The following is a 13,817-nucleotide window of genomic DNA, read 5'->3' on the forward strand; positions in this document are numbered from 1 at the left end:
GATAGTGAGATGAGATGAGATAGTTTTAGATGAAAGTTGAATAAAATATTGTTATAATATTTTTTTAATATTATAATTGTTTTAAAATTTAAAAAAGTTGAATTATTTATTATATTTTAAATAAAAATTATAATAAAAAGATAAGATAAGATAAGATGGGTTGAGATGATTTTATTATCTAAACACAAATGTGTTTTTTTCTTTTAAAGATCGCCAAATCAGCGGCTGATAGGGCCAAACAAAAACGTGCGCTCGACCCGAACCGAAAAGGATGATACCAGAACCCGATTTGTGTCTAAAACGGGGTCGTTTTTGGCCTTTCCCAGAATCACATCTCGGCCTTTCCTCTCCTTTCGCCCGCTCGACGCTCGCTGTCTCCCTCCCAGCAGCAGCTCTCGTCCTCGCAGCCTCGCTCTCTCGCTCGCAGCTCACTCTCTCATTCTCACTCAGTTCACTCTGTCTCCCAAGTCCCATCTGCGTCGCTCTGCGCTCTCTCATTCTCAGACTCAAGCGGATCTTCACTTTCTCAGGTAAGGATTATTTGAAGGTTAGGTTGGGTTTGGGTTTCGGCATAATCCATAATCCAAATACCCACTATATGTTTGCAGATCTAAAATTTACAAATGTCTCTCTCTCTAAATCTTTCATTTTTTTTTCCTAGTATTTTATTCTATCTCCGTCCCTATCTTCCTCAACTTGCACAAAGTCTGTGTTTTGCGCATACACGAGCTCTTTCTCTCCGTCTGTATTTTTGTCTGCCGCTCTTTCCTTGATTGCGTTGTGTTATTGTTATGTGTACTGTTGTAAATTGTATTGGGTTACTTTGCTTTTTCTGATATGCAGTTTCTGCGACCATTGATTTTCGTTTCCGAGCTTCGTGCTCAGCTGCGTTTTTTTGTGATATCGTATCATATACTGTGGTTCTTCTGATTGAATGATCTGAAGCTGGGATTTCTGATCTGGGTTTTGTATCATTTGCAATATTTTTGGCCCATTTGGTTGTTCCAGATGATTATTTTGCTCATATTATGCAATAAAATTTATTTTTTGACTTGTTCTTTGTGTCTTTCTTCGTCGACGGTGGTTGTCTTTGTGTTTCAGGAAGTTGCTGTCCTTCCATACCTCGTCATCTCTCCGGCGATCCCGATCTGCTAGTCTCTCTCTAGTTATCTCTTCCTCCCAATTCCGGTGAGTTCGGCCGAGAGAGGAGCCAGTGCTGCTCAACTATCTTCAGTTCTTTCTTGGGGGACTTGATCTGCATGGCTTGAGACCTTCAGAGGGCTTAGAAGAAGATGGGGTTGAACCGCCGGAGATTACCTTGTGAGAACTGGTGAAACCGACAAAAAGTGTTTGTAGATATACTTATTCTGGCGTCTGGGTCTCTTCTTTCAAAATGTCAGTTCCCTCTCTCTCTCTCTCTCTCTCTCTATATATATATATATATATATGTGCGTGCGTGTGGGTGTGTTGTTGCTTTTTCCATGGAATAGATCATCAACCATCTCTTCTCAAATTTTCTCAATGACCTGTACTCATCTCCATCCTTGAATTTACTCTCTCCTCCATTCACACACGCAGTGAACCATCCTCTATTTTTCTGGTTCCTCCATTCATACGCGCAGTGAAGCCGTTGATTAGTTCTCTCCTCGAGCTGCATATCCTTCGGGTGCTTCTCGTCCTGATTTGTATTTCTCTTCCATTCACACACAGAGAAACACCCTTGACGTTGTCAATCCTCCATCGATGCTGCACAAGCTTCGTCACTGTCTCGTAGCGGTGCCTTTATCTCTTCCCATTTGTATTCTGTGGGATTTTGTTTCTGGCTTTTTTTGGGCAGTTGTTGATGGTTTTGGTCCTGGTTTGGAAACCCATTTGGCTTTATATTTTGGTTTAGTTTAAAGGATTTGAGGCGGAGATTTGTGTGTTTTTCCCCGTCTGGGTTTTCTGGGATTTTGAACTGGAGTTGGGATTTGAAAGGTCAGGGGTGGTTCTTTTATCAACATTTTCTGGGTGAGGTGTGTGGAATTGGGGAATCTGACCACCGGAGCTTTGAGGTTCTGATGGTCATGGGAATTTTGGGGGCTCTGATCTTGAGCTTAATTGGATGTTGAGTTGCCGTGTTGGTGGTGTTTGGAAGTTTGAGAATTTGTGGTCACATTGTGCGCTTGGCATTAGGTTCGATCAAGAGCTTGGCATCTGTTACTTTTATACATATTTGAATTTAATATGTGCAATTAGGCTTCTTTTTGCTTATTTAATGTGCAATTAGGCTTCTTTCTTGTATCTCATTAAGTTGTACAGTTCTTGTTTCTCAGAGGTTGGACACTTCGAGGAATAAGTTGGATGGTTTATTTTCCTATGATGTATCTCATTAAGTTGTCCAGTTTTTTGTATCTGAAATTAGCTTGCTTTTATGTATGGCTTTGTGTTTGAATGCAAGAAAAGTTGCTGGAAATTTTGGTTGGAGTTGTAGATTTGTGTCTTTACTCATTAAGCTTTATAGATTTTTGGACAATTTGGTTGGAGTTGTAGATTGTATTGCTGGACAGATTGGTTGAATGCTTGTAAAATCTGAATGTTCAATATAGATTGATTGGACAATCTCCTCTATTTCTTTACAGCCGGAGCTATATCCATGCACAATATAGGAATGTAGTACTCTGGTTTGTCAACCACATGGACAAATTTTAGTATCACATAGGGAGCTAAACTGAAACTTGTTTATTAACTCATTTAAGTCTGTTTTCGTACTTATCCTAGGGTCGTCACTCACCTCATGTGTACTGTGACTAGAAAAAACCTCCCATCCTCTTTTGATATTTTTCTGCAGCGCACTATGTGGCCTATGCATCTCGTTTGAACACCACTCACCCTAAGTATAACTATGGCAACGTAGTGAAAGGAATCCAGTGGGAAAGGTTAGCTTTCTACCCATTCATAAGTATTCCTGAGTTGTCCCTTTCGTTGCAGTTTATGGTGGTCGAGTTCAGTCGTGATTAGCTTAGTATTTCTTCATTGCGTTATGAGTGTTTGCGTCATGGGGTCGAGTAGGAATGTTATCATTGATCAAAAGTGCTTTGAGTTTATGAAGGTTAATGAAGGGTGGTGGAGAATCACGAAGAATAGTTGTCGTGCGGTAAATCATATTGCCATTGATCAAGCGTCGTTGGGGTGGTTGGCTGCCATGATGAAGGAAGGTGTAGCTTTTGAGGGTCCATTTGTGTTTCTTAGAACAAGAAGAAATGGGTCTCAAGTTTGGGTGGTGCAAAGGCAGCAAAACTCTCATGGGAGTTTTTTCACCCTATCGGAGTTTGGCCAAGCAAGGCGGCGTGGGATGCTAGTGATACCGGAAGGGAGGAAGGGGTTAGGATGGAGAAATCTTGGAGACTTGTTGGAGGAGCTCTCTGCAAAATCCTCTGTTTTGGGAGGGAATAACAGAGGGACTTACCCACTGATACCCTCTCCTCCGTCACAGTACTACCAAGCCTCCTCTTCGCACAGGGAGGTCTTGTCTCGAGCCTCAAAACATGAAGAGAGGCTAGTCGGTTCTTCCTCTTTGGTGAAAGCGCAGTTTTGTGAAGGGAATGGCAGGAAGGTGTCGGGGACAAATGTGGCATCTCTGTTGCATGCATTGACTGAAATGGAGAAGCAAGTGGGTTGCTTGCATATTAATATGGGGATAATGAAACGCTGCGTTGAAGAGGGGATGAAGGACTGGGGTATGGGCCAGGATGAAGGCCCACGTAATGGGCTGGGTAAAGGGAAGGCTGTGGCCTTTGACGGCTCAGTGGCCTTGAGGGGATTTCAAGTGGGCTAGTGGCCTTCTATGCAGGCCCAGGGGGAGCACCAGGCCCAAGCAGAAGCCTGTCTGGAGGAAGAAGCCGCTGCTCCCTGGTGGCCCGTCGACGTCTTGGCCCGCGTCACTGTTGCTGGCGATACCACAGATGACATCACCGAAGACCATAGAAGCTCCGACGGAGGTCCCAGTGCCGGAGTCTGTTCTAATCAAAGCTGGTGGAGGGCTTAACGTTGCGTCGCGGGGTCACGATGTTGTGATTTCTGCTCAGATCACTTCGTCGGAGCATTCCGGTGCACAGACAACTGCGAAGAAGTCAAAGAACGTGTTAGAAGCTCCGACGAAGGTCCTGGTGCCGAAGTTTGTTCTTTTCGAAGCTGGTGGAGGGATTAACGTTGCGTCGCGTGGTCACGATGATCTGATTTCTGCTCAGATCACTTCGCCGGAGCATTCCGGTGCACAGAAAACGGCGAAGAAGTCAGAGAAGGTGTCTGAGAGCAGCGGCAAGGCTGCTGTCCTCGAGCTGGTCACGACCAGTCCCCGCGATGAGATTTTGGCCACTGTTCTCGAGTTTTTGACCTCACCTCAGGCACAGAAAGCTTCGACAGTTTCTGGGGAAGACTTGGGTGGATTGGAGATGGTGTCCTATGCGCCAGCGATGGAGGTAGGGGATACGGTGGACGAAGTAAGGTCAGTGGAGGAGGGGACACTGTGGAAGCAGTCTTTGATTTTTGAAGATAGTGAGGAGGAGGAGATGGGTAGTCTGTCTCCTCTACAAACACTTCCCCCTCAGATCGCGCCTAGAGCATCAGATTGGGTGTTAAAAAAAGTCGGGGAACTTCAAGGTTGGGTGGGATTAACATGTGATCGATATGAAGAACGATTTATGGCTCTCCTAATAGCCATGGAAGCGGGCCGTCCCACGGCCATGAAGTCAGCTGTTAGAAAGGAGAGAGAACTGAAACGATTAGAATGTTCTATCAATTATGATAACAAGGAGGGAACTTCAGGAAGGGATAGATCAAAAGGAAGGGACTCAATTTTTGTTAATGAAGCCTAAAATATTGTCTTGGAATGTAAGAGGGATCAATGATGTGAATAAACGCCTTCGCATTAGATCTCTTTTACGAAGTTGGAAAGTTGATATCGTTTGTTTGCAAGAGACTAAACTGTGTGGTGTTGATAGAAGTATAATTCGCAGTTTGTTGGGTAGTTCCTTTGTGGGGTGGTGCTATTTAGCTTCGTTGGGGGCTTCGGGAGGGGTGTTGGTTATGTGGGACAGGAGAGTGGTGGAGATAGTAGAGGACTGCATCGGGTCCTTTTCCATGGCTGTATCTTTTAGGAATACTGAGGATGGGTGGAGGTGGGCTCTTGCGGGTGTGTATGGGCCTAATGTGGATAGTGATAGAAGCTTATTGTGGGAGGAATTGGCGGGTCTAAATTCTTTATGGGATTTACCTTGGATTTTTTGTGGTGATTTCAATGTTGTTCGGTTCCCTAGTGAGAGAGCGGGGACATCTACGTCGACAAGTGTAACGGAAAATTTTTCTGAGTTGATTTTTGAGTTAAATCTCGTGGATCTTCCTTTGGTGGTGGTGGTGGTGGTGGTGGTGGTGGTGGGGGGGGGCTTTACTTGGTCCAACAGCCGAGGGTGGTCAAGGTTGGATAGATTTCTAGTATCCCCTTCATGGGTGACGCACTTTCCGGAACTATGTCAGAAAAGGTTGTCACGGGTATGTTCTGATCATTTTCCAATTTTACTTGATTGTGCTGGCATTCATGGGGGTAGGCGCCCATTCAAATTTGAGAATATGTGGTTGAAATTTGATGGATTTGTGGATAAGGTAAGGGCTTGGTGGGAAGCTTATTCCTTTGATGGAACACCTAGTTTCATAGTGGTGGGCAAACTCAAAGCTCTAAAGGTTGACTTAAAGAAGTGGAATGAAGAAGTATTTCGACATACGGAATTGCAGAAAAATATCCTTTAGGATGAGTTGCAAGTATTGGAGGAAGGAGTGGTGAATGAGGATTCTTTGTCAAAACATAAAGTGGTGGTAACCGAAATAGAGAAAGTGTTGTTGATGGAGGAAATATCTTGGAGGCAGAAATCAAGGGTGCTTTGGTTGAAGGAGGGAGATAAATGCACTAAGTTCTTTCACATGGTGGCCAATTCCCATTGGCGCCACAATGCTATTGAAGTACTTCATTCAGGCTCGAATGTGTTACAATCTCCCGAAGAGATCCAAGACCATATAGTGTAGTATTATGAGGAACTACTAGCTGAAAAAGTTGAGTGGCGTCCCAAACTAGATGGTTTATTGTTTGACCAGCTAGGTTCGGAGGTAGCAAGTTGGTTGGAGAGGCCGTTTGTTGAAGAGCAGGTGCATCTAGTGGTGAGAGGCATGTGCAAGGATAAAGCCTCGGGCCCGGATGGTTTTTCTATGGCTTTTTTTCAAGAATGTTGGGAGATAGTGAAGGAGGAAGTGATGCAGATTTTCCATGCTTTTCATTTTAATCTTAAGTTTGAGAAGTCATTAAATACTACTTTTATTGCTCTTATTCCCAAGATAGTTGGTGCCCATAATTTGAAAGACTTCCGGCCAATTAGCTTGGTAGGTGGGATCTACAAGATTATTTCAAAGGTGTTAGCTAATCGCATGAGTTTGGTGATGGACAAACTCATTTCCAAACCTCAAAATGCTTTTGTTCGGGGGAGGCAAATTTTGGACTCCGTTTTGATAGCAAATGAGTGTTTGGACAGCCGGTTAAGAGAAGGCATTCCGGGGGTTCTATGTAAGTTGGATATGGAAAAGGCCTATGATCATGTGTGTTGGGATTTTCTCTTTTATATGTTGAGAAGATGTGGTTTTGGAAGCAAGTGGTGCGAATGGATTAAACACTGTGTTTCGTCCACTCGGTTCTCGGTTTTAGTCAATGGAAAATCTTGTGGTTTTTTTCAGCTGTCGAGGGGTTTGCGACAAGGGGTTTTAGTTATGGAGGCTTTGAGCCGCATGGTGGAGGCTGCCGTTAGGGGGGGGTTTATTACGGGTTTTTCGGTGGGTAACAATAGTAATGGTGTCAGTTTCATTTCTCACTTATTATTTGCAGATGACACGCTTATCTTCTGTGATGCTGCTAGTGACCAGATTCAAGCTCTAAGGATGGTCTTGTTGTGTTTTGATGCTGTCTCGGGACTTAAGGTGAACTTGGGGAAGTCGGAGTTGGTACCGGTGGGGGTTGTGAGTAATATTGCTTCTCTAGCTGAGTTGTTGGGTTGTAAAATTGCTTCACTTCCTATGAAATATCTTGGACTCTCCTTAGGGGCGTCATTTAAGGCAAAGAGCATTTGGGATGGGGTGGTAGAGATGATTGAGAAAAGACTATCGGGGTGGAAGTAGCTATATTTATCAAAAGGGGGGAGATTAGCACTTATTAAAAGTACCCTTTCCAACCTTCTTACTTTCTATCTTTCCCTCTTTCCTTTGCCGGTGGGAGTGGCTAACCGTATGGAAAAGTTGTTTAGAACTTTTTTGTGGGGGGAGGAAACCAAATTTCACCTTGTAAGTTGGCAAATGGTGTGCTGTCCGATTGCTAACGGGGGATTAGGGGTACGAAATTTGAGCATTTTCAACAAGTCCCTTCTTGGTAAGTGGTTGTGGAGGTATCAAATGGAAGGAAACTCATTATGGAGAGAGGTAATCGAACACAAGTATGGTAGTGAGTGGGGGGGATGGTGTTCTAAGGAGGGTAGGGGGTCATATGGCGTGACGGAGTGGGGAGAGCGCTCTTTCCACTCGCTTTTAACATGGCTGGAAATCAGCAAGCGGCAGTTTCAGATGTACTATACTGTGCCAATGGGACGGTAACTTGGAATGTCACTTTTATTAGAAATGCTTAGGATTGGCAGCTTGATGAGATGGCAACCTATTTTAGCCACTTGTATTCAGCAAAGGTAGGAGGAAATGGGGGAGACTGTATGTTGTGGATTCACACGGGGATAAAAGATTTTACTGTTAAATCTTTTTACAAGGCTTTAACAGCACTACAACCCATCTTTTTTCCGTGGAAGAGTATTTGGAAAGCACAAGTTCCGCCTAAAGTTGCGTTTTTTACTTGGACAGCCGCGCTTGGAAAGATATTGACGGCTAGATATTGACGGCTGATAACTTAAGGAAGCGGAGTATGGTGGTCATGGAGTGGTGCTACATGTGCAAAAGGAATGGAGAATCGATAAATCATTTGCTTTTACATTGTGAGGTGGCAAGGGAATTATGGGCTGGTATCCTTGATAGAGCCGGACTGAGTTGGGTAATGCCTAAGAGTGTGGTGGAACTACTAGCGTGCTGGAACAGGAGGCATAACAGTGCACAATTGGCAGCAGTGTGGCGTATGTTACCTTTGTGCCTAATGTGGTGCTTATGGTTAGAAAGGAATGATAGGTGCTTTAACAACAAGGAGCGTGCAGTGGGGGAAATCTGGAATTTTTTTGTATTCTCTCTTTTACAGTGGTTTTCTGCTATTGTACTGAAGGGTGGGAGTGTCCATGAGTTTCTATCTTCTTTTCAGCTCACTAGAATGTAATTAGGTGTCTCACTTTGTATACTTCTTGTGTACTTGGGCATTGCCTAGTTTCATTCTATTCAATAAAGCTATCTATTTACTTATAAAAAAAAAAAAAAACTCATTTAAGTCATAAACATGGACAAATTTTAGTGGCTGGAGTATTGAGTTTGTAAAAAAGTTAGTTTGATAGAATTTTAGATATTACTTTAGATTGTGCAAAAAATGATTAAATATAAGTAAAAAAAATCATTTACTTAGAATGAATGATATCCGTTATGCTATTAACTAATAAATTCATCGGAAAAGTGTGTATTAAAAAATCATGATAATTAAATTAAAAAGTATGACCGTTTATTAAAAAATAAAATATGACAGCTAGATCTATAAAACACGATGAAAAGATGAAAAAACTTAATAACAAAATAATAAAGAAATTGAAAAGAAATAATATTTTATTATTATAGAGAGTTTAGATGGATAATCCAATGTGGGATTAGGTTTTGAGTAGAATAGCCAAAAGGTAAAAAGTGAGATATTAGCCAAAATTTTTGTAATGGGTAGCTAAGCTGATGCTAATGCTCTTATTCATGTCGAGATTGGATGATTAGGCATGTGGATGGCTTTTTGGGTTTTCTAGCACTTATGAATTTCGTCAGAAAAATGCAATCCATCGTATTGCTTTTCTTTTACTCGATTAATTTCTGTCTAGCTTTTTCTTTCACATTTTTCATGAAAATTATTTTGACTTAATTTCTAGAAGTCAGCATTGAGGAATTTTAAAATTAAAAGAAAAAAGTTGAAGCAAAAAGGAATTTCCACAACATAAGTTTCCCTCCATGAAGCGTAGGAACCCATTATCAGGACAGGTTTTATACCAGCTTGCAATTGCAAGTTTCGGTACACTTAAAAAAACGTGTATGTAATATTTAATTTGTAACTTACTCTTTCTGCTAATATTCTATCTTCTAAAAAAAAGGTACAATTATTTATTTTATCGTGGAACTTTATAATTGCAATAATTGATTGCTCAACGTTTTTTCATACTTTTTTTTCTTGGATAATGATAATTGCAATTGGTACAGAAATTAAACAAAATTAACAAAAGTATGGAATTTGATGGAAATTGCAGAAAACCGTGGGATCTTATCCAATGGCAGCAAGGCAAATGGAAGAAATACAGAGAAAACTGGGTATGCTGAATTACCCAAGAGCCAATGCTCCTGCTCAGTCTCTTCTCTTTGCAGGCATGGAGCGCTACGCCCTTCTTGAGTGGCTCTTCTTCCGGTATGCAAAATCGCTGAATCTGGAATTCTCACTAGTTGTCTTTTTTATTCGTAAATAGGAATTTTATTAAATATAGGCGAAACCAAGTGTATGGGACATATACAAGAACCACACCTATGCATGACTATCTAAAGATACAAGAAAATCATGTATGTTCATGCCATTAAAGTCAATTACAATCGACCAATGGAATAATTTATGAAGAAAAAAAGTTCTAATCCCCTCCATTGTCCGTTCACGATCCTCAAAACTCCGACCATTCTTCTCCATCCATATGCACCACCATAGGCAAATTGGTATCATCTTCCACATCACTGCGATTTGAGAATTACCTTGAATGCCTTGCCAATTGGTCAAAAAGTCAACAACCCTTCTTGGCATTACCCAAACAAGTCTCACTCTAGCGAAGATATCATTCCATAAGCTCATGGCTACATCACAATGCAATAATAGGTGATCCACAGACTCCCCATTTTTCTTACACATACCAATCCAATACCATCAATTGGCGTTTTCTTAGATTATCCAATGCAAGAATCTTCCTTAGTGAAGCTGTCCATACAAAAAATGAAGCTTTTAGGGGGACTTTACGTTGCTTTTGGATAGTGAGGTGATTTTAGATATTCTGTGAATAGTAATGAAAAAGTAATGATAGAATATTGAATAGTAGTGAATAGTAGTGAAAAGTAGGTGAAAAACAATAATAAAATAATGAATAGTAGTGGAATATTCCCACTACCCAAACTAGCCCTTGGTCTTCTGTATATTCTTCCATGGAAATGTTCTTGTAGAATATGTCATGAGGGACTTGTAGTATGACTGTACAGTAAAATTTCCCTTCTTGGATTGTGACCACATAATCTTATCTACTCCTCCAATCACTCTACAAGTATACACAAGGTTGAAGAAATCTCTAAATGTGTCAACTTTCTAATCTTGGGCAGTTCTAAGGAAAGTGATATTCCATTGAGGAGAGCCATTAGAGAGATCCATGAGCTCTGCTACGGAAGCCTTCTTTCTTCGGGTAATGTCGTATAGTGTTGGGTAGGATTCTTTGAGGATTCGATCTCCACACCATAGGTCATTTTAGAATTTAATTCTGGAACCATTCCCAATTGCAAAACGTGTGTATCGATGAAGATTGGTCCAACCTCTTCATATTTGTTTCCAAAGCCCCACCCCATGTGATCCCGCTTATCTCATTCGAGCACCATTCTCTCCAAAATCCACTATATTTTAACTCTATAATGACCCTCCATAAAGCTCCCCTTTTCGTGGTATCTCCACAGCCATTTACCCAATAAAGCCTTGTTGAAAACTAACAAAGTTTGAATTCCCAGCCCGCCTTCTTGTATAGGGGTACAAATCGTACTTTTTTTTATCAATGTAAGAGCATTGGAAAGTCCAAAATTTGGCTAGAATTTTACATTTTGGCTATAGTATTTAACTTTTGACTATCTGAGTCCACATTGGACTAGCCATCTTAAAGTCAAAATAATAATATTATATTATATATTTTAATAATATTTGACAATTTTTTTTTTCATATTTTGCAAATACACTTCATATATTTTAATAATATTTGATAAAAAAAAATTATACAACAATTCTTGAAACCAACAAACTAATGTGGTAATTTACGGTACTTCTATTATTTCAATGTGGTAATTTATAGTTCTTCTATTATTTCAGTGTGGTAATTTGTAGTACTTCTATTATTGTATGAAATCAAAGTCATTCAGATGCTTTTATTAACTTTAACTTTACAATCACTCGGACAAGTAGAGTCATTAATTTTGTAGTACTTCTATTATTGTAGTACTTCTAGCACAAGTAGAGTCATGAACTTTAATTTGTAGTACGGCAAGTCACTCGGATGCACATTAACTTTACGCACCCAGATTGCTACATACATTCATAATTCATAGCTTTGTGAGATTCACAAACCAACTACTCAGTATTAACCAAAAAAAAAAAAAAAAAACTAAGAAAAACTATGATAGAAAATAAGTATATTTTGCTATTTATATTTTTATATTGTGTATTAAGCTAATAATGATAGAAAATAAATGTACCCTCAGTTGGAAACCTCATCATAAAAGAAAAATTACTCAAACAAGAAAAATTACTAGAAAGGGAGGGAAAGGGAGGGAAATTGAGGAAAAATAATAAAAAACTCCTATGGTCCTTCAATAGTTTGTCGCCAAACATAGCTAGGTGGGGAAAGTTACTGTAGCTCAAAACTAAAAAGTATGGCTATAGCTAGTTCAATGTAGGAATTTTGTGACCAAAAAATGTAAAATTTGCACTTGGCGTTGGCAATGGCTAGTCCATTGCCAATGCTCTAACTCTACCACCTTTGGACAAATACATCCTATTCCAACTCGCTAGTTTACGCTCCATTTTTTCCAACACTCCATTCCCAATAGACAACGATTTAAAGGATGCACCCAATGGAAGACTGAGATACTTCATTGGCAAGGTGGAGACTTTGCATCCCAGCATATTGGCCAAGCTCAAAACACTTGAAACATTTCCCACCGGAACTAATTCTGACTTGGAGAGATTCACTTTCAAACCCGAAGCCGCTTCAAAGCAAAGTAAAAGAACTCGCAAGGCTTGAATATGATTATGACTAGCCCCACAAAAGAAAAGAGTATCATCTACAAATAAGAGGTGAGTCATCTGCAAATATGTTGATACTTGCCTCCCCTATGACAAATCCACCTTCCACAAGACCTGTGATCATTTTACTAAAAGCTTCCATTATGAAAACAAAGAGTAATGGAGACAGGGGATCACCTTGCTTCAAACCCCTTGAACTTCCAAAGAAACCCATTGGGGAACCATTTGCCAAGATAGAGAAATGTACGGTGGAGATGCAAAATTTGATCCAAGAGCACCATCTCGCTCCAAGTCCACACCTCTCAAGCATGTGTAACAAAAAATTCTACTTTACACGATCATATGCCTTCTCTATGTCAAGTTTGCATAATAACCCGGGTTCACCCGACTTGATGCAACTCTCCAAGCATTGATTGGCCATGAGAACCGAGTCAAGGATTTGCCGACCTCGGATGAATGCTTTTTGGGGCTTGGATATGATCTTTTCCAATACCGTACTCAATCGGATAGCCAATACCTTCGAAAGGATTTTGTACATTCCAGTCACCAAGCTAATAGGACGAAAGTCCTTAATCTTCACCACCCTAGGCTTCTTTGGGATAAGAGTAATGAAAGTGGCATTAAGGTTTTTTTTTTTTTTCAAAAATACCTTGTTCATGAAACTCTTGGAAGAAGCTTCTCACTAGTCTTAGCTTTCTTTTATCTTCACCTATTTTGATAAGTAAGATAAAAAAATTTTGAATCAAAGAGGATGTTATCCGACTCTGAGTACATATGTAGTATAGAAAATAGACATCTAACTAGCCGAAGAGAAAAAAGTCTAAAAAATCCTGAAAAGTAGAAATAGAAAAAGTAACAATATCGTGGGCCACCATCCAATGATATAGAGTGTCGAGAAAAAATGACTTCAAATCTAACACCACTTTTCACAATCTTCAAAGCGCCACTCATTTCTCTTTCTTGCTCTCTCCAAATACACCACATTAAGCAGGCTTTGATCATTCCCAACAGCAAAGTGCACTGATACCTACCAAATTGGCCTCTCAAACATGCTAGTAGGTCCATTACTCAAGAAGGCATGATTCAATCTATCCCAAAAAGGCCAAAGATCATGGTCCATTGGATGCTAGTTTTAGGGGGGAACCTTGCTACGACAGATTATCTTTCAAGGGAAAGCAGAGTTGATATCTATCTGTTACAAAATGAGTCCAATTTAAACTTAGATTGTCCGTGTTTTCCTTTTTCAGTTGGTGTTTGTTAACCAAATTGAAAGTTGGAGGAAACCACTAATCTTTTTTGAGTTACTCTTAATGAATTGCAGGTTATTGGGTGATAAGTCACCATTCTCACAACAAAGTCCCCAAGCGGATGCGATGGATCGTGAGGAAGAGACTTCTCGCATCCAATGTAAGCATTCATCATTATCATCTGCACATGTCTCTCTCTCTCTCTCTACATGTGTGTGTGTGTGTGTGTGTGTGTGAGAGAGAGAGAGAGAGAGAGAGAGAGAGAGAGAGGTAGGTTGGTGTTACAGTGATGCTTTCTATAT

The 13,817-nt window shown here is 40.5% G+C and overlaps 2 protein-coding genes across 10 annotated transcripts in view; both read left to right on the forward strand.

The window, feature by feature from the left end:
- The first annotated feature begins 332 nt into the window (after positions 1–332).
- The window catches only part of LOC121236394 (AUGMIN subunit 7), a 44,194-nt gene continuing 30,709 nt past the window's right edge, over positions 333–13,817 (forward strand). Inside the window, exons 1-4 of one of the 8 annotated variants that reach the window (XM_041132816.1) lie at positions 348–530; positions 1,102–1,395; positions 9,489–9,643; positions 13,590–13,675. In XM_041132816.1, the coding sequence (XP_040988750.1) occupies positions 9,510–9,643; positions 13,590–13,675 (220 nt within the window). In that variant the 5' untranslated portion in view covers positions 348–530; positions 1,102–1,395; positions 9,489–9,509. Of the gene's footprint in view, positions 531–1,101; positions 1,396–1,535; positions 1,777–1,814; positions 2,176–9,488; positions 9,644–13,589; positions 13,676–13,817 lie in introns of those variants that run through there. The other 7 variants (XM_041132815.1, XM_041132818.1, XM_041132814.1 and 4 more) reach the window with 7 other exon arrangements.
- On the forward strand, positions 2,997–5,380 carry LOC121236396. 2 transcript variants are annotated; one of them, XM_041132822.1, is made up of 2 exons: positions 2,997–3,980; positions 4,143–5,380. In XM_041132822.1, the coding sequence occupies exons 1-2, from the start codon at positions 3,945–3,947 to the stop codon at positions 4,854–4,856; spliced, it is 750 nt and encodes a 249-aa protein (XP_040988756.1). In that variant the 5' UTR covers positions 2,997–3,944; the 3' UTR covers positions 4,857–5,380. Both variants share the same exon structure in this region; 1 of them encodes a protein (XP_040988756.1).

Source organism: Juglans microcarpa x Juglans regia, chromosome 6S, assembly GCF_004785595.1.
Source record: "Juglans microcarpa x Juglans regia isolate MS1-56 chromosome 6S, Jm3101_v1.0, whole genome shotgun sequence".
Taxonomy (NCBI): domain Eukaryota; kingdom Viridiplantae; phylum Streptophyta; class Magnoliopsida; order Fagales; family Juglandaceae; genus Juglans; species Juglans microcarpa x Juglans regia.